The 24,480-nt window shown below is 39.2% G+C and overlaps 1 protein-coding gene across 1 annotated transcript in view; it reads right to left on the bottom strand.

Moving 5' to 3' along the window:
• Positions 1-10,692: 10,692 nt before the first annotated feature.
• Positions 10,693-24,480, bottom strand: part of tff3.5.L (trefoil factor 3, gene 5 L homeolog) — a 68,212-nt gene continuing 54,424 nt past the window's right edge. The window contains exons 16-20 of the mRNA XM_041581158.1: positions 23,756-23,770; positions 22,511-22,636; positions 16,165-16,311; positions 11,957-11,995; positions 10,693-10,816 (exon numbers count right to left, since the gene is read on the bottom strand). Coding sequence (XP_041437092.1) covers positions 11,979-11,995; positions 16,165-16,311; positions 22,511-22,636; positions 23,756-23,770 — 305 coding nt within the window. The 3' untranslated portion in view covers positions 10,693-10,816; positions 11,957-11,978. The remainder of the gene's footprint in view (positions 10,817-11,956; positions 11,996-16,164; positions 16,312-22,510; positions 22,637-23,755; positions 23,771-24,480) is intronic.

The following is a 24,480-nucleotide window of genomic DNA, read 5'->3' as shown; positions in this document are numbered from 1 at the left end:
GAAGTGACGAGGCTGCCTGATCCTAGCAGGGACAAGCTGTTCCTGCTCCTCATCCTGCTCTTCTGCCTCCAAAATGGCGGCTACCAAAAATTCCATTTTTTTAAACTTTCTTACTCAAATGGCATCTGGTGGGGGGGTTTTTATAAGTAAGCCAGTGTTTCCCAGCATTCCATGCAGCTTGGAAACATTTAACCATTTAGTGAAGCGTAAGGATAGATAGGGCCAATTAATATTTGAATTGATGTTGTAAAAAAATATAAATCAAAAATTATGTTTTAAGCCATTGATACTTGAAAATCTTAGCTTAGATTCTGATAGATGCCAAAACAAACATGTTTCTGGTGTCAGTATTTATTTTAATGTAATTCCCCCAAACCTCTAGTGCAGCCACAACTAAAAAACAGTTTCTAACAGTTTATAAAGTGATCCCTAGGTGTCACTATACACCCACAACAGTGGAGAGCACCAGCAAAAAAAAATCGAAGTAAATCGAATAGGCGAAGATGGGTTACTTCGATCGTTCGATTCGAACCATATCATCTTCGAATGTCGAAGTCCAAAATCAACTTCGGTAGGTCAAAGATGGGGTACAAATAAAACTTCGGGTGAAGATTTCATAAATAAGGTATCCTTCGAGTCGAGTCGAATAGTCGAATAGGCGAACTAATACATCCTTCGATAATCGTACTTGTCCACTTCGATTATCGAATTTGACTATTCACCTGATCGGAGGATTGCTCGACCGTTCGAATCGAAGGTCGAATTCGAAGTAAAAAAACAGTCGAGGCTTAGTGAATTTGCCCCTAAATGTCAGTGTGATGGGAGTTTCCTTAAATGAGAAGGATGAGATAAGGGTCTTTGTAGATAAAAATTTGTCTAATTCTGGGCAGTGTCATTCTGTGGCTACTAAAGCAAATAAAGTTCTGTCTTGCATAAGAAAGGGCATTAACTCAAGGGATGAAAACATAATTATGTCTCTTTATAGGTCCCTGGTAAGGCCTCATCTGGAGTATGCAGTGCAGTTTTGGACTCCAGTCCTTAAGAGGGATATAAATTAGTTGGAGAGAGTGCAGAGACGTGCAACTAAATTGGTTAGAGGGACGGAAGAGTTAAATTATGAGGGTAGACTGTCAAGGTTGGGGTTGTTTTCTCTGGAAAAAAAGGCGCTTGCGAGGGGACATGCTTACACTTTACAAGTACATTAGAGGACATTATAGACAAATGGCAGGGGACCTTTTTATCCATAAAGTGGATCACCGTACTAGAGGCCACCCCTTTAGACTAGAAGAAAAGAACTTTAATTTGAAGCAACATAGGGGGTTCTTTACAGTCAGGACAGTGAGGTTGTTGAATGCACTGCCGGGTGATGTTGTGATGGCTGATTCAGTTAATGCCTTTAAGAATGGCTTGGATGATTTTTTGGACAGACATACATCAAAGGCTATTGTGATACTAAGCTCTATAGTTAGTATAGGTATGGGTATGTAGAATTTAATTAAAAGTAGGGAGGGGTGTGTGTATGGGGCTGGGTTTTCATTTGGAGGGGTAGAACTTGATGGACTTTGTCTTTTTTCAACCCAATTTAACTATGTAACTATGTGTCTTGTTTAATTCCTTCCAGCGTTGATTTGGACTGTGTTATAAATAGACTGTGTTAGTTAGACAGTCAGTGTGATATCTACTAGTCAGTTTAAAATGTATCCATGTGTTCTTGTTGCAGGAATGTGCTATGTATTATTCTTTTATTTACCATCTTCTATATAAAGTTATATTGTTACTGCAAACTGTGATTTATTTTTCCTAGTGGAATCCTATTGAGGTGTGCTCCTCAGTGCCCACTAGGTGGAAGAGCTGCACTTTAAATCCCAGTTCTCCCATTATCTTTCATATGTAAAGAGAATTCAGGGCCCTGGATAGCAAAGGATTAATCTCTATTTAAGAGAGTGTAACCAAAATATGGTTATAAATGTTTGTGGTTTTTATGTGTGTAGTAATGAATGTAGTAACTGTAAATGCAAATCACACAATTAATTGCCCTGGGGATCTTGCATAGACAGTACAACCCCTGGCACAGCCCTTCAATGCCCCAGTCACATTCTCCAATCCGTGTGGATAAATGCAGACTAGCAAAGTTCAGTTACATGTTCCTTCCCCAGGAGCTCTTATGTCCACAGGTACCTGCCTCCAGGCACTTTCCCTTTTGTATTTGATAGCTGCTCCCATCTGGAAGGTACACAGCCAAAACCTTTCCTCACAGTGGGGACACACTATGGTTTCAATTTGGCATCCAAAAGCTGAACCGGATGCAGGGTAATTTATACGTCTAGACTGGAAACTCAAAGCTGTCAGTCTGAGTACCACACACAGTCACTCTCTATTACTGCAGCTCTTTTACTCACAAGCTGCACTGTCACACTCCATAGATCTGGCTGTGGCTGGCTGTTGTAGCAGGGGCTCCTTTATCAGCAATCTCTCTAACCCTGTGCATTTGGCTCCAAACTAAGGCATTCCCCTGGGTCCTCCTCCTCTCCCAATGATACACTAGGGCACCCAGCCAATCAGATGGCTCTCCAGCTTGTAACCAGGCTGAATGATGTCACGGACAGAAAAACAGGGGAAAGACTTGTCTTATCCACTACATATCATCTTATGATTAACTATTATACTGCAGCACATGTAAGTTACTTAAGGGAAATATGTTGTGCAATAAGCTAGCAATTAAAATGAAAGAAAACTGGAGAGCCTTCCAAAGTAAATTAATGTAGTTTTTTTATTGAAACACAATGTGGGACAATCACTAAGATTCGTAGTTGTGCCAGGTGTAACTTCGCCGCACTTCGCTGCACTTCGCCAGTCGTAGTTTCGCCAGCACTCCAATATTTCACTAAAATCCAAAGTTGCGCTCAGGGGTAGTGTAAGGTTGCGAAATTGCGCTAGCGTTGATTCACTAAGTGAAGCGAAGTTAAGCTAGCGATGGTTAATTTGCATACGGCGCCAAATTCAAATTTCAATGGAGGAATATGTAGCAGCACTACAAATGCCTGGGAAACCTTCAAAACATCAAATAAAATTTTTATTTTGCCCTACACATGTGCCCACTGTATAGTTAAGTTGCCATGAGTTAGGAAATGTAGGGGGGAAGGAGGGGAGCCCCAAAAAATTTTTCGATCTTTTTTAGCCTATCACCCATAATATAGAAAAAACGCCAGTGTTTTTTGGGACTTAGAACATTTTTTAACTTTTTTTGAAGAAATCCCTATCTACTCTATTGTGCTTCGCCTGGTCTGAAGTGGTGAAGGAAGTCTAGCGTAAAAGGTAGTGTTCAGAACAATGCGCGCATTAGTGAATTTGCGTAGTTACGTCCGTTGCGCAAATTCGCCAGGCGTAAGGGTGCAAAGTTACACTAGCGAAGTTACGCCAGCGTCCGTTAGTGAATTTGCAAAGTAACGAAAATGCCCAACGCTAGCGAATTGACGCTAGCGTTAGGCGCTTCGGCGCATAGTGAATTTGCCCCTACATGTTTCGGATCTCAAGGATCCTTCCTCTGGTGCAAGTTTACAAACAATTAACACAGTGACCTTTTAAACCATTCTCTTACCCATAAGACCCAAATGTATGTCCTTAGCTCCATCTTGTGGCCAAAGAACAATATACATCAACAAATAAGGATACTATGGGGCAAATTCACTAAACGCCGAAGCGCTGAATACACCAGCGTAGCGTATTTTCGTTAATTCACTGATTCACTAACAGAAATTCGCTAGTGTTACTTCGCACCCTTACGCCTGGCGAATTTGTGCAACGGACGTAACTACACAAATTCACTAGCACGCGAATGATTCTGAACGCTACCTTTCAGACCAGGCGAAGTGCAATAGAGATTGCTTCAAAAAAAGTTTTTTTATTTTTTATGGGTGATAGGCTGAAAAAGATCTAAATTTTTTTGGGGGCTACCCTCCTTCCCCCCTACATTTCCTAACTCATGGCAACTTAACTATACAGTGGTGTAGGGCAAAATAATTTTTTTTTTTATTTGATGTTTTGAAGGTTTCCCAGGCTTGTGTAGTGCTGCTACATATACCTCCATTGTAACTTGAATTTGGTGCCGTATGCAAATTAACCATCGCTAGCGTAACTTCCCTTTGCTTGGCGAATTAACTCCAGTGCAACTTCGCAACCTTACGCTTCCCCTGAGCACAACTTTGGATTTTAGTGAAATTTGCGTAGTGCTTGCGAAAATACGCCTGGCGCAATAACGAATCTTAGTGAATGTCCCACTATGTTTCCATCTATCCATTAGTACACCAATAAAGCACCTTTTTTGTAGTAGGATTATATAGAATAGTCAGGTATCTCATCAAATCAAGTTTGAAACAGTATCCAAATGTTTCATTGTGTTCACAGGTATTCTCAACTATAAAGAGATATAACAGGTTAGTTACTCATGTTTATTACACCCTTATTTTTCATAGAAAACATTTCAAACTCCATGCTTCGTTTATCCCCATTGGTTCAATACAGTTCAGTCTGTAATAGATATTTCTTCCTATCACCACCCCGTTGGGGTCTTTCAATGTGTTCCATCCACCTTAGCTGCATTGTGTTTTGCTATATTAAAGTGTCTTCCCACTGGAGTGTGTGTCTTCTTTTCCACCTGGTTGTAGGAGCCTATGGAACGCTTATGTTCTATGTTTTAACATTGCAAGATGTTTGGCCTACATAGACCATGCTGCAAGGTATAACATATGAGGTGTTGTTTTACTGGGATCTTGTTACCACTATGTGGGTATGTAAAAATAATATGCAGAGACACTCGTGAAACAGGCTTAATGCTGCTGAGAGTTCAAATCCGGCTGTGCCCTTAAGAAAGTCCAGAACTGTGTATCTGGTGAGATTATTCCAACTTCCTTTTGGGGGGCCTGGGAAGCTGGCAATTTCAGCTTTAACTTCTGGGAAATAACTTTTCTGTCTTGTTGAACTACAACTCACAACCATCTTCTTTTTTAAATTATAAGCATATACCAACACCGAGGAACAATCATTTGAATTTTCTCCACAGGAAAAGTGATTGCCCACCTGCATTGTATTTATAACTGATTTTAGAATTATTTATTCATAATTTATTCACTGTGTTTTCTGGCCGGCCAGTGTTTTTGTGATTATATAATAAATTGTACTTTTAATATATTGGTTTTGCAGTCCACCTTCTACTTATTTTTCATCAGTAATAAAAAGTAGCAATAACAATATATTTGTAGCCTTTCAGAACATTTGTTTTTTTAGAGAGCTGGGAAGAGTCAGAAGAAGGCAAATAATTCGAACACTATTAAAAAATTAAGGTAAATTGAAAAGTTGCATTGAATTAACCATTCTATAAATTACTTAGGGGCCTATTTATGAAGCCTGGATTTTTTTCTGGTCAAGTTTTTTAGGGAAAATTTTTAGAGCAAAAAAAAATAAGTTTTCTAGATTTATTATGCCCCAAAGCTGCTAACAAACTTAATCTGAAACTACTTCATCTTAAACCTGTCAAGGTCATGTAGAATTCAATTGAAGTCAAATGAGTTAAATGTATGAATGTGAGCCAGGTTGAGTGTATTAAAAATAAAAAATAGATAAATTTGAATTTTAGTATATAACCCCTAAAAATTCCCTTAAAGGTTAACCACCCGTTTAATGCTTTCAACTCCAGTTTCAGGAACAAAGAACATTGAGCCAAATTTACACAGATTAGCTGGGACTTTCATTGGAGGATTTTTGACATTGTAATGCAGTCACTGACTGTGGAGATTTGGGAAAAGATTTGGAAAAGTTTTATTGTGTAATATTGCTTTAAGAATACAATTCTGCTGTTGCTGGACTACAGCTCCCAGCATGCCTCAACCTTCATTATATGTTACATTATTTTGGAATTTGTAGTCCAACAACAACTGAGTAAAGTCTGTGCTAGAGTGTTATAGTTTTGCCAAACTTTAGGTCCTTTGGTCCCCTAAGCATAACTTAGTCAGCTAGATTGGGTCCTCTGCTGTTTCCTTTTCCTATGTGAAAGTATTTGCTGGTGGTTTAGTGACTGTACAGAATATGTCACTATTATATTTTAAGGTTTTTCTATACCCCAGGGTGTTATTTAGCCATCTAGGCTGGGTCCCTTTTCCCAGAGGGGAGGGGGAGTAGTTCCCCAGAGGATATAAAAAAGGATGCTCCCTTATGTTCCACCTTTTTCTGGTGCCCCACTCGCTGGAGGAGGTAGGGTGCTGCTGCTAGAGCCTGAGGTAGCGGTGGACCTCAGTATAGGAGCAAGCAAGTGTCAGGTCACAAAGTGTTATAGGTCACTGTAGGAGTGACAGTTAGGATTAGAAACATTAGTGAGCAGTTAAGGCTCCAAAGAGAAGTTTAATGAAGTGTTAGTACCCTGTGGCACCTCTGCTGCCATATAGGGACCTGAGTGGTTAGGATTAGGATTAGGGAGATCCTGGAGTAATTCACCTCTATAGGCTTCATCTAGGGATGGGGAGTTGGTGGCCACAAGGTAATCAATGCAACCCAGTGAGAAAGCTGACTAACAAGGATCTGTGAGTACTGTATCAATATAAATGACCTACTGCCACTACTTGTTCATGGAATGTATTAACTGAGCACACACCCTGCATATTGTAAGCAATTGGCATTCCATTGGTGTATAGGTATGGAACCAGTTATCCAGAATGCTATTCTGGTTAATGAATCTTTCTGTAATTTGGATCTTCATACCTTAAGTCTACTAGAAAATCATATAAACATTAAATAAACCCAATAGGCTGATTTTGGCTCCAATAAGGAATAAGTATATATTAGTTGGAATCAAGTACAAGTTATTGTTTTATTATTACAAAGAAAAAGGAAATCATTTTAAAAAATTTGGATTATTTGATTTTAACGGAGTCATAAAGTTCCTTTTACATAATTTGGAACTTTATGGATACCAGGTTTCTGGATATCAGATCCCATACCTGTACAGACTGTTCAATAAAGTGTTCAACAGTTTTTAAAGAACCACTAGTGCCTAAAGTTATTTGATAAAGATTGATGGCTGTGTGTCCATAACAGACTTGTATCCCTTCCTCCATTCAATAAGCAGGAGTCCATCTGTAGATTTAGGGGCCGATTCAATAACTTCGAGTGAAGGATTCGAAGGTAAAAAAATTGAATTTCGAAGGTTTTTTTGGGCTACTTCGACCATCGAATGGGCTACTTCGACCTTCGACTACGACTTCGAATCGAATGATTCAAAGTAAAAATCGTTCGACTATTCGACCATTCGATAGTCGAAGTACTGTCTCTTTAAAAAAAACTTTGACCCCCTAGTTCGTCATCTAAAAGCTACCGAAGTCAATGTTAGCCTATGGGGAAGGTCCCCATAGGCTTGGCTAACTGTTTTTGACTGAAGGATATTCCTTCGATCGTTGGATTAAAATCCTTCGAATCGTTCGTTTCGAAGGATTTTATCGTTCGATCGAAGGAATTATCCTTCGATCGTTCGATCGAACTATCTACGCTAAATCCTTCGACTTCGATATTCGAAGTCGAGGATTTTAATTCCTAGTCGAATATCGAGGTTTAATATATCTAGTATAGGTCAATGAAGACTTTTCACTACTCATCCGAGCAGCTTCTTCAGTTCAACTGACTGGTGTGGGAAGTTCTCGGCATATAAACTCTTCCACTAATCCATTTACAATGGCACATTGTAAGTCTCCAAAGAGGTGACATCTGAAGAAACTCACAGAGGTGTTGATTCTGTGTAGTTACTGTGATAGGATTATCCAATGTGTCATGTGACTCCTAGATAAAGGTGTTACTTGTGAGAGTTGCATAAATGGACGTGTGATATGTTCTGAATCCGCCGGGGTACAGATGTTAGAACAGCATTGTATGTAGCAGACAGGTGGTGTCTCCATCCATTCATGCAACTCTCACAAGTAACACCTGTATCTAGGAGTTGCATGACACATTGGATAATCCTATCACAGTAACTACACAGAATCAACAGCTCTGTGAGTTTCTTCAGATGTCACCTCTTTGAAGAGTTACAATGTGCCATTGTGATTGGATTAGTGGAAGAGTTTATATGCCGAGAACTTCCCACACCAGTCAGTTGAACTGAAGAAGCTGCTCGGATGAGAAGTGAAATATCAAACTAAATTACTGCCTAGATCACAAATGCATGACCTTATACATTTGGTTACCAAGTGGCTGCAACCCGAGGATCTGAATGGACCCCAAATTGTGGAGCGGGTTGTGACAAATCATTATCTTCTGTCCCTCCCTGTTGACCTGCAGCGTTGGGTGAATCGCTGCAGGTCAACAGGGAGTGGAACATGGATGCTGAAAAGGCATTCCTCAAACTCAAGTCCGCTCTTTGTCACCACCCCATCTTGGTGGCACCAGATTTCTCAAAGGAATTTATTGTTCAGACAGATGCTTCAGATGTAGGTCTTCGAGCTGTCCTATCACAGGTCATTAATGGGGAAGAGCATCCCGTAGTGTTTCTCAGTAGAAAGCTGACTGCAGCGGAGAAAAACGATGCAATAGTTGAGCGAGAATGCCTAGCCATTAAGTGGGCCTTGGACTCCCTCCGTTATTACCTTTGAGGTAGGAGATTCTGTCAGGAGATTCTGTCTGTTCTCTGATCATGCCCCACTCACCTGGATGAAAAAAGGGGCCAGGGTAACCCGATGGTTCCTGGCACTCCAGGAGTTCAAATATACTGTAGAGCGCAGACCCGGGAAACAGCATATGAATGTGGACGCTCTGTCCCAAGTCCATTGTCTAGGCTCTACTAGTGCCTCCACCTCCCCTGGGTTGAGGCAGAGGGGGGGGGATATGTACAAGCCGGACAGGATTTATAGTGGATGGCAGATATGTATCCCCGGTTTTTAGGTTCTGAGCCATCCATTTAAGAATGTTCCCTTTAAGAAACACCAGAGGGTTAAGCAGCCAGAAGGTGGGCTGGACAGCCAAGGGGTGTTTAAGGGAGTGAGCAGCAGGTGTGCAGTGTGTGAGAGAAGGAGCTGCACAGGAGGGCTGGGCTGTTGGGTTGGAATGGCTGTATTTTCAGAGGCCTGTTAGCCAGGGGGATATTTTCCTGGTGTTTTCCCCACAGACCAAGCCTGGATAGTACCTTGGGGTACTAAAAACGTAAAAACGCTGAATTAAGCTATTTTTTTTATTGCTGGACTTTATGTTGCTGAATGAAGCTGTTTTCCTTCTGTTACATTTTGACTGCTGCTGGAAGCTCTTTGTGTTCAAAATAAACAGACTGTTTTTCTTTTCACCTTGGAGTGGCCTGCATTTCTGCTAACAATCCCGCTGTGATCCCCCCAAACTTCACAATATATAAACAACTTCACGAAGCGCTGCACACATCAAAGCTCCAACATGCTTTGAGCCCTATTTGTTAGGTCCAAAAAGGTGCAAATGAGGAGCAACATGGTGATTGGCTGGGAGCAAGGTGACCATTCCATAAATTGGTGTTAATTGTGTGTTTCTTATACTTTACACCTTCCCCAACAATAAGAATTCAGTCCTATGAGCTAAAGAAGACACAAAAACAGATTTCTGTTTATAAGGTCACTGGACACGTCTATGCAGTTGGTCTTGACATATATATGATATAAAATAAAAATAGCAAAGAAAAATTTGGAAGCACCTATAAAAAAGGGGAATAGACTAAAGTAAATTCAATAAAGTTTGCCTTCAGTGCCTACAACTATTGTAGCACCAAGCAGCAGCAGTGCTGGCTTTGTCTAATTCTTAGCAGCTTCATATTCCCTAAGCTCCTCTCTAGCCTTTAAACATACGAGAGAACAGATACAAAAACTACAAATAACTAATAGTAGACTATGAAGATTTTCATTCATTCAGGTCATGGTAATTATTGAAGACGTTTTACTAGTCATCCGAGCAGCTTCTTCAGATGTCACCTCTGTGAAGACTTACAATGTGCCGTTGTGATTGGATTAGTGGAAGAGTTTATATGCCGAGAACTTCCCCCACCAGTCAGTTGTACTGAAGAAGCTGCTCGGATGAGTAGTGAAACGTCTTCATTGATTACTCAGCAAGTCCAGTTGTTTTTTGAATTACTTATATTAGATAACTAATAGTAGAGGTAAAAATGGCTCTGCCCAAAAGAGCTTGCAATCTGAAAGGAAAATGGGTTGCCTTGGGAATGGGCAAGATCGGAAGTCAGCAAGGTGAGAGATGTATATATTATATATAGTAATTTAACTAGGGATGCACCGAATCCAGGATTCGGTTCGGGATTCGGCCAGGATTCGGCCTTTTTCAGCAGGATTCGGATTCGGCCGAATCCTTCTGCCCGGCCGAACCGAATCCGAATCCTAATTTGCATATGCAAATTAGGGGCGGGGAGGGAAATCTCGTGACTTTTTGTCACAAAACAAGGAAGTAAAAGAAAATTTCCTTTCCAACCCTTAATTTGCATATGCAAATTAGGGTTCGGATTCGGTTCGGTATTCGGCCGAATCTTTAGTGAAGGATTCGGGGGTTCGGCCGAATCCAAAATAGTGGATTCGGTGCATCCCTAAATTTAACTCATTGGCAGGTACACTTTAAGCCTTAAAGAGGAATTCATTGTTTACAACAACATTGTCCTTATAAGTTTGCGCATATAAAAGACAGAAATAAAACAAATATGCAGAACTGTTTTATTGGGAGTTAATCAACACACATCCTTGATTATATATTCCATTTGAAATCAAAACTTGTAAATTTCTGTGATCTGATGATATCTCTGTGTATCCCATCAATTAAGGTGCTGCAAGGACACAGAAATGTAAATATTAGAAATAATTACATTTTATAGAAATTACATTACTTTAACAGACACTAAACTCAACAATAAAGCTGCATCACTACAACCCTAGGTCTCTATAGAAGTTGAGAAAAACATAGTTACACAAGGAAACCAATTCACCTATGAGAATTCTACTGACCAAATACGTAATTACAATTCAAAGAGAATCAACCAATGAGAATGCTGATTCCCAGCACTGTCAGCCATCTTGTTCTTATATGACACTGAATCAAACATGGGGATAGGACAGACTTGTTCAGTGCTGGGAAACTGCAAATCCAATTACAGGAACAAATAACATACAGCCAGATTTACAGAGATCAGCTTCTCATTAGAGGATTATTTTAATGCTGCTGTGGGCCCTGGAGAGGTGGGAGAAAGTTTTATTTTGCAATATTGCTTTAAGAATACAACCCTGAGGTTGCTGGACTTCAGCTTCCAGAATGCTTTAACCTTGATAATAAGTATGCTGGGAATTGTAATCCAGCAACAACAGAGTAAAGTGTAGTTGAGCAGTGCAGTTCGGCAGGGTTTAGTGTCCCTTTAATTTAGAACTGGGCGATCTAACTGCACTTCAGATTTCAAATATCTAAGACTAAGAGCATGAACATAGGGCAGTTTTAGTCAGCGTTTATTTTACAGAACATGTCAGTGAGCTTAAATGTACAAATACAAATTATTAGAGGTGAACTGAATCCACTATTTTAGGATTTGGCCAAATCCGAGTGAAAGATTCAGACAAATACCAAACCGTATTCGAACCCTAGTTTGTAGATGTAAATTATGTAAATCAGGGGGAGAGAACCGCACAGAGTAATAAAAAATTTGACTTCCTTGTTTGTGTGATGAAAAGTCATGTGATTTTTCAGATTCGGTTCACCAGGTACTTGGATTCGGCTGAACTGAATCCTGGATTTGGTGAATCCCTACAAATTAGTGAATTTAAAGAAATGGAGGAAGCAGAGGGGGAGAACTATGCTGCAATCTTCATTCATTTGAAATATATCAAACTACATGTTTCGGGCACACATGCACCACTCAACATAAGGGTAAAAGGTTAACATTCTGCCTTATTTATGATAGAAAAAGGATTGATCTTACCCTGTGTTGCTTTCATATTTAACTAAGTCGAAACAGGAACTGTGAATAGAGAAAGACAAATTAGATGCAGATTGAACCAGATACAATATGTCCTGCTAAAGGAAACAATTTATGCCAATTAAACCAGATACAAGATTTCCTACTAAAGGAAACAGTTTATACTCCACATTCATCCCAAATGGTGCAAAACTGTTGAATTTTTTTTATCCAGACAGCCTCACGCTGCAATAACAGTTTTTGTAAATCCTCTTCTTGTAGTGGCCGTTTGACTACTTCCAATACTTGCCAACATAGTTGGGCCTGATTATGTCTTGCTTCATGGAGGTGACGGGATACTAGAGTACCAGTACTTGTTTTATCTTTAAAATTACGAATGTCTCCCTTGTGTTCCTTGATCCTAGTTTTCACATATCCCATAGTTTGGCCTATATAAACCAGACCAAAGGGGCATTTAAAGGAAAACTATACCCCCAAAATGAATACTTAAGCAACAGATAGTTTATATCAAATTGAATGACATATTAAAGAATCTTACCAAACTGGAATATATATTTACATAAATATTGCCCTTTTACATCTCTTGCCTTGAACCACCATTTTGTGACTCTATCTGTGCTGCCTCAGAGATCACCTGACCAGAAATACTACAACACTAACTGTAACAGGAAGAAGTGAGGAAGCAAAAGGTAGAACTCTGTCTGTTAATTGGCTCATGTGACCTTACATGTGGTTTGTATGTGAGTACAGTGAATCTTACGATCTCAGGGGGCGGCCCTTATTTTTTAAAATGGCAATTTTCTATTTATGATTACCCAATGGCACTTACTACTAAAAAAGTATATTATTATGATAATGGTTCATTTACATGAAGCAGGGTTTTACACATGAGCTGTTTTACTCAGTATCTTTTAATAGAGACCTACATTGTTTGGGGGGTATAGTTTTCCTTTAAGCAGATAGATAACCTGTTTCATATCACATGTTGCAAAGCATTTAAGAGATATTTTATACCCTTTAGTCGGGTGATTAATATTATCTCCTTTAATCACTGGTGCTGTACCAAACTTGGGCTTACCAAAAAATATGTGTGACCCCCACCCTCTTGTTTTGTTTTGCAGGTCGTAACTCATCTCTTAGGGCCATATTTATCAAGGGTCAAATTTTGAAGTAATGGGAGTTCTTTTGAACTCCCATAACTTTAAAATTCGAATAAAAACAGAACAACCAAAATTCATCAAAAAATCAAAGTTTTTTTTTGGTTTGAATTCGAATCATACGAATCAAAGTAACATCGTATTTGATCGAATTCAATTAGAAGTTTTTTTTTTTTTTAAAAAAAACTTACATTTTTCAAAGTCCACCAATTGATAGGTTCTAGGAGGTCCCCCATAGGCTGAAACAGCAATTCGGCAGGTTTTAGATGGCGAATGGTCGAAGTTGAAAAAAGACAGTACATGATAAATTTTGATATTCGAATTTTCAAATTTTTTCAAATTCAAATTGAATTTGGACTATTGTCTAGTCGAGGTACACAAAAATAGCTTGAAATTAGAATTTTTTTAATTAGAATTTTCACTTCGACCCTTGATAAATCTGCCCCTTAGTGTTCTCCCTGTTTTGTAACTAAGCATCGGGGGGACTGAGAAGCATTTACTGTGATATTTGTCGCTTTGTATAATCGGCCAATACTGTTTAACCACATTTTCCACTTTCTTACTAAAATTCCCATACTGGCTCTCAAATACCGGATGCCTAATTTGATTTTTGTTTTTTCCAATGTTTTGATCAACCAACAACTGTTCTCTGGGGATTATTGACACTTCCTCATTACCTTAGTAAGATGGTGTCCATTGTATCCTTTTTCTAGAAATCTTTTTTCCAGTGAGTGACTTTGCTGCTATGTTGTATGTTTCTTTACTAGAGACAATCCTACGAGCCCATAGGAATTGCCCTTTAGGGATAACTTTAACTACACCAGGGTTATGAAAGCTTTGTACATCCAAAATATTGTTTCTATCAGTGGGTTTTCTGTATAGTCCAATGGCTATTTTATCCCCTACAATATCTAGTTTTATGTCTAGAAAGTTTATGCTTTTTACCTCCAATTTCATGTGTAAATTTAACTGTGGGATGCTGTTTATTGGTATCATTAATCATTTCTATAAATTTGACTGGTGTACTATCCCATATGATTAATATATCACCACATATTGCATATATTTGATGAAATGCCTCTTATGTTTATGAATCCCTACACATTATACAGATTATATGGGGCAAATATATCCCTATTGTAATTAATAGCACCATAGGAAGCCGAGAAAGTCCCTTGACCATGTAAACGTACAAAGTACCTATTCTGCCATTGGAGGCGGGGGCAGGGCACATGGCTATGATGCAGCGCGGGGTGGGCTGTGACATCAGGGCATGTGGCTATGACACAAGATCAGCAATTGCTTGATAGACGTGCCGATCATGGGAAATCCTGCCCGGTCTTCGTAATTTGGAAAACTGGGCAGGAAGTTTTGACCCAGGCAGCCCTTCAAATTACCAGGCTGTGCGGGTCAAAACCGGACAGGTGGCAATCCTATTTATTATCCTTATTATGTTAGAGGTGATAAAGTGATAAATAAAATCTACAAATTACTTGAGAAGGAAAACCATTAATGGCATTTAACCACTGGTTACATTTCTGCATTAAAGGAGAACTATAGCGCACTGGCACTTGCCCCTATAACAACAATGGCACTTGCCCCTTAACACTATATATATATATATATATATATATATATATATATATATATATATATATATATATATATATATATATATATATATAAATAACACTGCCGCTTGCCCACGTATAATAATATAGGCACTTGTCCCATACAATAACACTGGCACCTGTTGCCTATAGTAACACTGGCACCTGCCCCCTTATTATATTACAGGTACTTCACAAATACAATAACACTGGCACTTGTCCCATACAATAGCACTGGCACCTGTTCCCCATAATAACACTGGCACTTGTCCCTTATAAGAACACTGGCACCTGTCCCCTATAATAACACTGGTACCTGCCCCTTATAATAACACTGACACTTGCCCCCCTATAACAACACGGGCACGTGCCCCTTATAATAACACTGGTACCTGTCCCCTATAATAACACTGACACATTTCCCCCCTATAACAACATGGGCACCTGCCCCTTATAATAACACAGGCACTTGTCCCATACAATAGCACTGGCACCTGTTCCCCATAATAACACTGGCACTTGTCCCTTATAATAACACTGGCACCTGTCCCCTATAATAACACTGGTACCTGCCCCTTATAATAACACTGACACTTGCCCCCTATAATAACACGGGCACCTGCCCCTTATAATAACACTGGTACCTGCCCCTTATAATAACACTGACACTTGCCCCCTATAATAACACGGGCACCTGCCCCTTATAATAACAAAGGCACTTGACCCCTATAATATCACTGGCACCTGATCCTTATAATATTATTGGCACCTGCCCCCTATAAAAACATAGGCACTTTTCTCTTTTAACTACACTACACAAGGAAAATAAGAACTTGTATAGCTAATTGACTCCAACCTTATATTTTGAAATATCAAATAGCCAAGACCAAAATATCTTCCATCAAAATTCAAACTCTCCAGCAATTGGGGAAGGAATGGAACATTTGGACTAGTAGCAAGAGAAGGTAATATAAATAAAGACAAAAACAAAAGCAGCCAGAAGAATCAACCAACCTACTGTCTGGACAGATCCTCCTCCTCTTATTTCCCCATCCCCTTTATCCCTTCTATATAATCCCCCCCTATGAACTTTGTTTTTTTGTGTTTCCCCCCCTATTTTCTTTTAATCACTGTGTATAGTGATCTTTGTTCTTTTCTATTTGTCATCTGAAAAATAATAAAAATTCAAGTGAAAAAAAATAAAAATAAAGGAGAACTAAACCATAAAAATACATTTCCGAAAAATACCATATTTTATATAGTGAACTTACTGCACCAGCCTAAAGTTTCAGCTTGTCAATAACATTGTATCACTGGCTTTCTGCAATTCTGAAATATAATATTTTTAATATTCTAAACCCATAACTGATCAGTATACTGTCACTTTAAGAAAACAGCCCAATACTTTCTCCTTTACAGCAGTCGATTCTAGAATGGAAAGTACCTGCTTTTTCGAAGCACCATGTAACGTCAGGAATACATTCATCATAACAGCAACCCTTCTCCCTGCAGTCTTTGTCTGTAATCCCTGGGTATCCACAGTCAATTCTTACACTGGGGTCCACTGTACATTCTGCTTTCCTAGCTGGAGCTGTAATAAATGTACAAAAAAGCAGAGTAAAATCAGAGATGGACACACATACATATATATTCTCTCTCTCTCTCTCTCTCTCTCTCTCTCTCTCTCTCTCTCTCTCTCTCTCTCTCTCTCTCTCTCTCTCTCTCTCTATATATATAATCAAATTAGTATGAACAGTAAAAGCAAAACTACTATCAGATTAAATGCAATATAACAATGGACTTCACATGAAGTAATTTCCAATACAATATAAAAACAACATTGTTCATTTAGACATCTAGGAGACCCAATTTGTTTTAAATCCAAAAAGTTTGTCACTGTAATAGCAAACAAGATCTATCACCTCCCCTCCTGGATGTTGGAATGTGATCTTGTATTGGTTCAGTGGATGGGGTTGCCAGAGCTGTTGACTGTTATTACAATAACAGTCAACAATCAGTTCTTGCCAGTAAATTTGTAACACCCTATAAATTCCTTCCATGCCTGACCCTCTCTGCTGCCTGATACCCTTTATTATACAGGTCTGTTTGCCATTGCCCCACCTGCCCACCCATTACCCGCCCCCATTGCATCATTGTCCCACCCCCAATTGACATCACCACCAAGGCCATTATAATGCAGCAAAAAATGTGACAACCCTGTCAGTCAGTGGTCCTGGATGTTGGGATATAACATCATTTTGGGGTTATGGAGGATTGGTGATGAGGGAAAACACACACACATATATATATATATATATATTGTATGTCTGTTGTTTTAAAAGGAAAATATAAAGGGTCCAAAAATGTCTTGACAATATCTCTAGACAAGAAGTTTTGAATTTGGAGCTTTTTGGATAATGGGTTTCCATATAAGTGATCCTATACCACTATACCATACCATGACATCTGGCAACAAAACTATCGAGTCACATAGTATCAACATTTTGCATCTCAATCACTTCCCCAGCTTCCCGCAACAAAAGTATCGAGTCTCATTATATCCCCGTGTTGTAACTTAGTCACATCCCCCAGTTTCCATATAATCATCTTTATCCCTGTATAGTAACCCATCAGTAATAAGTGTCTATATCCCAGCCACCCATAGGTTATGTAGCTATTAACCCATTAATGTCCATTGTCCATATATGTCCTCCTTCTCAAACCTTGTTTGGGCAACGTTCTTGTTGAACGATCACTCTCATATTATTTCTCACCCGGTTTGCCCAATTATGTACACTCTCCCTAAAATACACAAACAGAGTACTTCACCACCTGGCCGCCCAATTGTAAGTGCGAGAGGGTCCTTACTTCAACCTTTGGTGATGTTTGTGGATTACTTCCTGCAACCGAAAGTGGGTCAAATGCCATCCTACATGATACGGGTGACTTTCTGAAAATACTGAGGGCAGCAACCCCAGTTCCACTTGGCTCGATGCTTGCCACAATGGATGTGTCGTCACTCTATACGGTGATTCCCACTGAGGAGGGTATTGAAGTAGTCCAAGGATATTTGTGTGAATTCGCAGATAATACACACCCACATACTGTATGGATTTTTTGATTGAGTTGCTGAGATTATGCCTGACCAGTAACTATTTTAAATTTGAGCTTGCATACTTTTTGCAGGTTAGTGGCACGAGCATGGGATCTAATGTTGCTCCAGCATTTGCGAATCTATATACAGTATGTCCATGTATGAAAAGAAGATCATTGGACCTCAATATGGGAAATACATATATAGATTATATCGCTTTATCGATGACCTGTTTTTGGTGTGGACTGGGTCCAGGCAACAGTTTGAACATATGCTTGATGAACTGAATTTATTGCCATCGACCATCAGATTTACAGCTACCATTGATGAACAACAGGTTGTGTTTTTAGATCTAACAGTGAAACTAGATGATCGGGACTTTAAAGGAGAAGGAAAGCTACAGAGGCATTTTATTGCCAATAGATTAGCTGCAATAGTGCAAGCTGGAATGCTATATTTATTCTGTAGAATGTTTTACCATACCTGAGTAAAAAGCTCTAGAAACTCTCTGGTTGTTTAGGATAGGAGCTGCTGTATTAATGTGGTGTGACATCACTTCCTGCCTGAGTCTCTCCCTGCTCTGGGCTCAGATTACAGTAGAGAAGGGAGGGGGAGGGGGAAGAGGAGCAAACTGAGCATGCTCTTGCCCAGGGCAATGAGGTTTAAACTGTAGGCAGGAAGTCTGATACAGAAGCCCATGTGTACGCAATAGAAGGAAAGAAATGTGGTGTTTCTTTTGACAGGGGACTCAGAGCAGCACCACTTTGGGGGTTTACTGGTACATTTAGATGGACCTTTCTGATAAGGCTTACTTAGTTTTAACCTTTCCTTCTCCTTTAAGACTAGCACCTACAGGAAACCTACCGACCGCAACACAACCTTGTTACATTCTTCTTGTCATCCACCACACACACTGAGGAGTGTACCATACTCTCAGATGATCCGCATGGTGAGAAACAACACAGAAGAGGCAACTCTGATGGAACAGTTAGATGAATTGATCAGACGTTTTGTTCATAGGGGTTATAACCTACAGGATTTGCTGGTGAGTAGAGCAAAAGCATTGGAGCACACACAGGAATCTCTGTTGGAAGGAACCAACAATAGAACAGATGAGGACCCCGAGAAGAGATTGACATTTGTGACCACATTTACCGCTGATAACAAACCTTTGATCAATGCTGTACACAAACACTGGTTGGTCTTAGAGAGGGATAGATCATTACCTCCGATCTTCAGATCTAAACCCCGTATTGCGTATAAAAGAGGACGCAATTTGCGAGATTTACTTGTCAAGACTGATCCAGTTTATTGCTATCAGAATGTGACAGCTAACACCTGGTTGCCTACTTCAAAGAAAGGTTGTTATAGATGTCCTTCATGTACTACCTGTAGTCACCTGATGGTGGGATCGTCGTTTAATCATCCGCATATGGGAAAGAAGATTGAAATTAAATACAGGCTTACATGTACATCTAAATTTCTCATCTATTTTATTAAATGCCCGTGCCGTCTGTTCTATGTGGGGAAGACAATTACGAATCTGAGAGACCGGATGGCTAACCACAGGAGCTCGATTCGTCAAGCTCTTGAGACTGGTAAAGCGGATACCCCGGTGGCATCACATTTTCTGATGAAGAAACATTCCCTCGCAAGCCTTCGATGCATGATCATTGATCATTTACCAATACCAACGAGAGGGGGTGACCGCGAGAAACTCCTCTTGCAAGCTGAACTGAGATGGATCTACAGACTCAATACCATTAGTCCCTGTGGACTGAATGAAGTTGTGTCTTATACACCTTTCTATTAGATGTGAAAGTACCTGATAATTAATTTTACGTAGTTGACATAATGAGACATTAATACGTGCACATCAGGATTGAGAGAGTTGTCATAGGTGGTAGGAGAACAGTGAATAGTTAATTTGGGATGCCTAATGTAATTGTCAAATGTACATTTTGATTATTAGTTTAATTTTTATGTAGTTTTAATCACAGGATGGGGAGGTTGTAGGTTGGGAAGGATATGCCGTGTTCCCTAGAATGTGACATTTGTTATAGTACCCAGCCTCTAGGAGGTGCAGATATATATAACATGGATCTGGGGTAGGAGATGTGATTACCCCCAAATGATAAAGTATACAATAACCCAATTCTACGTATGTGATCTTATTGATTTAGTTACAGATAATATCACCCCTGGGACTTAGGTGTGTGGTTCACTAAAGGTTTACACTGTGATTAACACGATTATTTGTCTTCCAGCTGATTTTAGGTGACGTGGGGAAGGAGGCACAGTAAAGGTGGATTCGAGTGAAGGGTGTATTAGATGAGTTAGCACAATGGAGTCACTGAAGGGTTCAGAAGTGGAGTGTAAATGATCCTGCCTCTGAACATGCCTCACTGACACGGAGCATGATTCATGTACACGGAAGAACACCGCAGCGGTTCAGATGACAGCTGGTCTTGATCGCTACAGAGTGGCAGTGATCGTTCAACAAGAACGTTGCCCAAACAAGGTTTGAGAAGGAGGACATATATGGACAATGGACATTAATGGGTTAATATCTACATAACGTATGGGTGGCTGGGATATACACATTTATTACCGATGGGTTAGTATACAGGGATAAAGATGATTATATGGAAACTGGGGAATGTGACTAAGTTACAACACGGGGATATAATGAGACTCAATACTTTTGTTGCGGGAAGCTGGGGAAGTGATTGAGATGCAAAATGTTGATACTATGTGACTCGATAGTTTTGTTGCCAGATGTCATGATAAATAATTGGAAGTATTATGTGAAAGGAAGGGGAGCATGTCAGGTAATAGGGGGGAGGGGCCAGATTTTTCACGCCATTCAGAGGGTTTTTAGTGGTGGTTTGCATAACATTTTTGTAACTTTGACAAAGGCTGGGTCACAGCCGAAACGTTAGTTTCTAAATAAAAAACATTTATACATTGGATAAGTCCTGTGAGTGCGGATGCTTTTTGGGAGGACTACATGTTGAAATATCGTGGCATGCACCCAGGCAAGGTTAATCCACGTATCGTGAGTGCTGTGAGTTTGGGGAATTATATATATATATATATATATATATATATATATATATATATATATATATATATATATATATATATATATATATAGAAAGTCCAAAGAGGTGCACACCTTCCTTGTAAGTAACTGCCCAGGTGCTGGTAAACAAATAGTATAATATAGTAACAAAAAAACCGCACTCACAGGACTTCAAAAGAAAGCCGCAAAGGCTGTGATTTATTGATCCGACGTTTCGGCTACAACTCTAGCCGTCCTCAGGTTTCTTCCTGAGGACGGCTAGAGTTGTAGCCGAAACGTCGGATCAATAAATCACAGCCTTTGTGGCTTTCTTTTGAAGTCCTGTGAGTGCGGTTTTTTTGTTACTATATATATATATATATATACATATACGGCAGGCGCAAATTTACAGCAAATTCCTGTGATTCGCCGCCGGTGAATAAATTAGAAAATTTGCCGGTGTCAAAAAAATGGACACCGGCTTCCATTTTTTTGGACGTTGACGCATTTTCGCCAGAATCAAAAAACGGACACCAGCGTCAAAAACTGATGTCGGCACCTTTTGGTGAATGTTTCGCCGTTTTGCGAATTTCACTGGAAACTCGCTAATTTTCGGCAAAACGCCCCAAATCCGCCCATCACTATATATATATATATATATATATATATTATCAAAAAAGAAACCGCACTCTTAGGACTTTTGTGAAAAAGTTCTTCGATTTATTGCAACGTTTCATCTCCTAAACTTGAGCCGTCATCAGGAAGCCTTCTTGATGATGGCTCTAAGAACTTTTTCACGAAAGTCCTATGAGTGCGGTTTCTTTTTTGATATATTATATATATAAGGATTCAAACAAGAGCCGCACGCACAGGTCTTGCGAAGTGAAAAAACAAAATTAATTTATTTACTCAAAGTTTCTGCCCCTTACTCGGGCCCATCTTCAGGAGACAGCCCGAGTGAGGGGCAGAAACATTAAGTAAATAAATGAATTTTGTTTTTTCACTTCGCAAGACCTGTGCGTGCGGCTCTTGTTTGAATCCTTATCCAGATTTTTTTCTGCCAGCACCCAGGCAGTTGCATCTTTATTGTGTGTGCACCAAACAGCAGATCTTATATATATATATATATATATATATATATAAGTCTCATGGGTGTCCGCACTCTTTTCTCGTAGTTTGCTGAGGTGCACGATCAAATATTGTATTATATGTGATGAAGGGATCAGCACACTCATTTGTAGATGAATCAAAACGTGCTTTTATTTAACACAGCATTGTGTCCAACGTTTTGGTCCCACCTGGGGACTTTATCAAGGATTGATAAAGGTCCCCAGATGGGACCGAAACGTTGGACACAATGCTGTGTTAAATAAAAGCACGTTTTGATTCATCTACAAATGAGTGTGCTGATCCCTTCATCATATATATATATATATATATATATATATATATATATATATATATATAATATATATATATATATATATATATATGTTTGGAACATTATGTTTGCTAAATGCTCTCATGGTCTGGGGTCTGTATCGATCTTTAATCAGTTTCCTAAACAAAATATCCTGCTGCCTCTTGTGCTCAGTGGAACATTAGTTGAACATATATAGTCTATTGAAATACCTTCTGCCACTGTATAGAAGCACCATTTTGTTTCAGGGATAGTGGAATCGAAGATGCAGCCTTTTCCTTCGCACTCTTCCTGGGTAATCCCACCGTATCCACAGTCCACTCTGTCAGCTGCACATTCTGTTAACCATAAAAATGTATAAAGTGAGTCTTTAATAAATCGCACATCTTGCAAATGATGTTCTGCAGAGATTCACTAACACATATTATACCATAATTTATAGTGGATGTTATCGAAACAATTAATTGATGTAAATTTAGAGAGTACTCTTTTGCAGTTTATATTAATTCTATTTTATAGAGGTTTCTAATACATAATATTAGCAGCTTTAGACTGCTGATACTAGGGGCTCAAGAGAGCATATTGCACCATAGTCAAAGTTGCCGTCTGCATCTCACACTGGATTCAAAATCTAGTGTGAGGAGCAGAGCGCAGTTTTAGGAAGTGCAATGAGAATGCTGATTCCCATGACTATGTCAGCAGTTTGCTGTTATCTTACATACAGAGATTATTCTGTTATTTTGGCATCAGCAAGTTGTTTCTAAGATTTAACATTCTAATTTGTCAGTTCTTTTGCATTTATAATTACATTTTAGATCAATAGAATTCTCATTGGTGAGTTTTCGTGCACCTATTATTATGTTTTTGGGAACTTCTATAGCAAACTAGGGGTGTTGTGGGATGGCATTATGGCTGGGTTAACATCCCTGTTAAGAATACAAACTTGATGTTGCTGGATTACAGCTCCCAGAATACCTCAACCTTCATTAAATCTGCTTGGTTCAACTTGCACTTCAGTGTAGTTCCGTCCTGCCTCCCTTTACCAAATCAAGCTCTGCTGCAGTCACAACATCACCCGGCAGTGCATTCCCCAATCTCACTGTCCTCACTGTGAAGAACCCCCTACTCTGTTCCTTTGAATAAAAATTATTTTCTTCTAGTCTGAAGGGGAGGCCTCTGGTACGTGATTCTCTTTATGGGTAAAAAGGTCCCCTGCTATTTGTCTATAATGTCCTCTAATGTACTTGTAAAGTCTAATCATGTCCCCTCACAAGTGCCTTTTTTCCAGAGAAAACAACCCCAACCTTGACAGTCTCCCCTCATAATTTAAGTCTTCCCTCCCTCTAAACAGTTTGGTTGCACTTAGTCCCTGCACTCTCTCCAGCTCATTTATCATCATGTAGTAATAGAAAAACATGACACAGGGAATATAGAAAAGAATAATGTATATAACCTACCTGTTGGTGGTGGAGCTAAAATTGGGTTAAATGAAAAATAATCAAATAAATGATTGCAACATTTAAAAGATCTCTTGAAAATACTAACCATAAACAATTCCATTAAAAGACAATGCTAACATTCAAAATCTGCAAACATTTACTTTTAAACATTCATCTCAATGAGCTTTACTTTGCTTTATTTACCACCTTGGAAAGATTATTCTTTCTACTTTACAGCTGATGCTCACAAAAAGTAAAGAAAATTGCACAATGGAATAAAATGTGATTATAAACAACAATGCAATATATAGTGAAGTGATATGTGACAATATAATGATTACATATTTTCAATGATTTTAGTTATTTGTACATTGAATTGCAAATAAATGCTGTTCCTGTCTGTTCTTTCCTTTTTTCTCAATTTGCACAAAAAATGGTTTTAATGTTTTTAACCAAGTAACACGGAAAAAGATTGATTTGTTTTTACCTACAATTTTAAACATATTAGTCAGGCATTTGGAATGTGGGGTGGTATCTAAGTGGTCACTTGCTCAATTCATACTAATCTCCTCTCTTTCTTCTGTTACTCCAAGGGAACGAGCATTTGTGGTTTTTGAGGCTTAGCTCGTTTTCTCTATGAGTTTAGGGCAGGTAAAATGTGAGACCACAATCCTGGTTACCCTGTCTTCTCCAGTTTTGTGGTGTTCCAGGGATAGAAACAATTTAGGCAGTAGATATCGGGG

This window comes from Xenopus laevis, chromosome 2L (assembly GCF_017654675.1).
Source record: "Xenopus laevis strain J_2021 chromosome 2L, Xenopus_laevis_v10.1, whole genome shotgun sequence".
In the NCBI taxonomy this organism is placed as follows: Eukaryota; Metazoa; Chordata; class Amphibia; order Anura; family Pipidae; genus Xenopus; species Xenopus laevis.
Note: the sequence above shows the minus strand (reverse complement) of the source record. Positions and strands in the feature narration are given on the sequence as shown.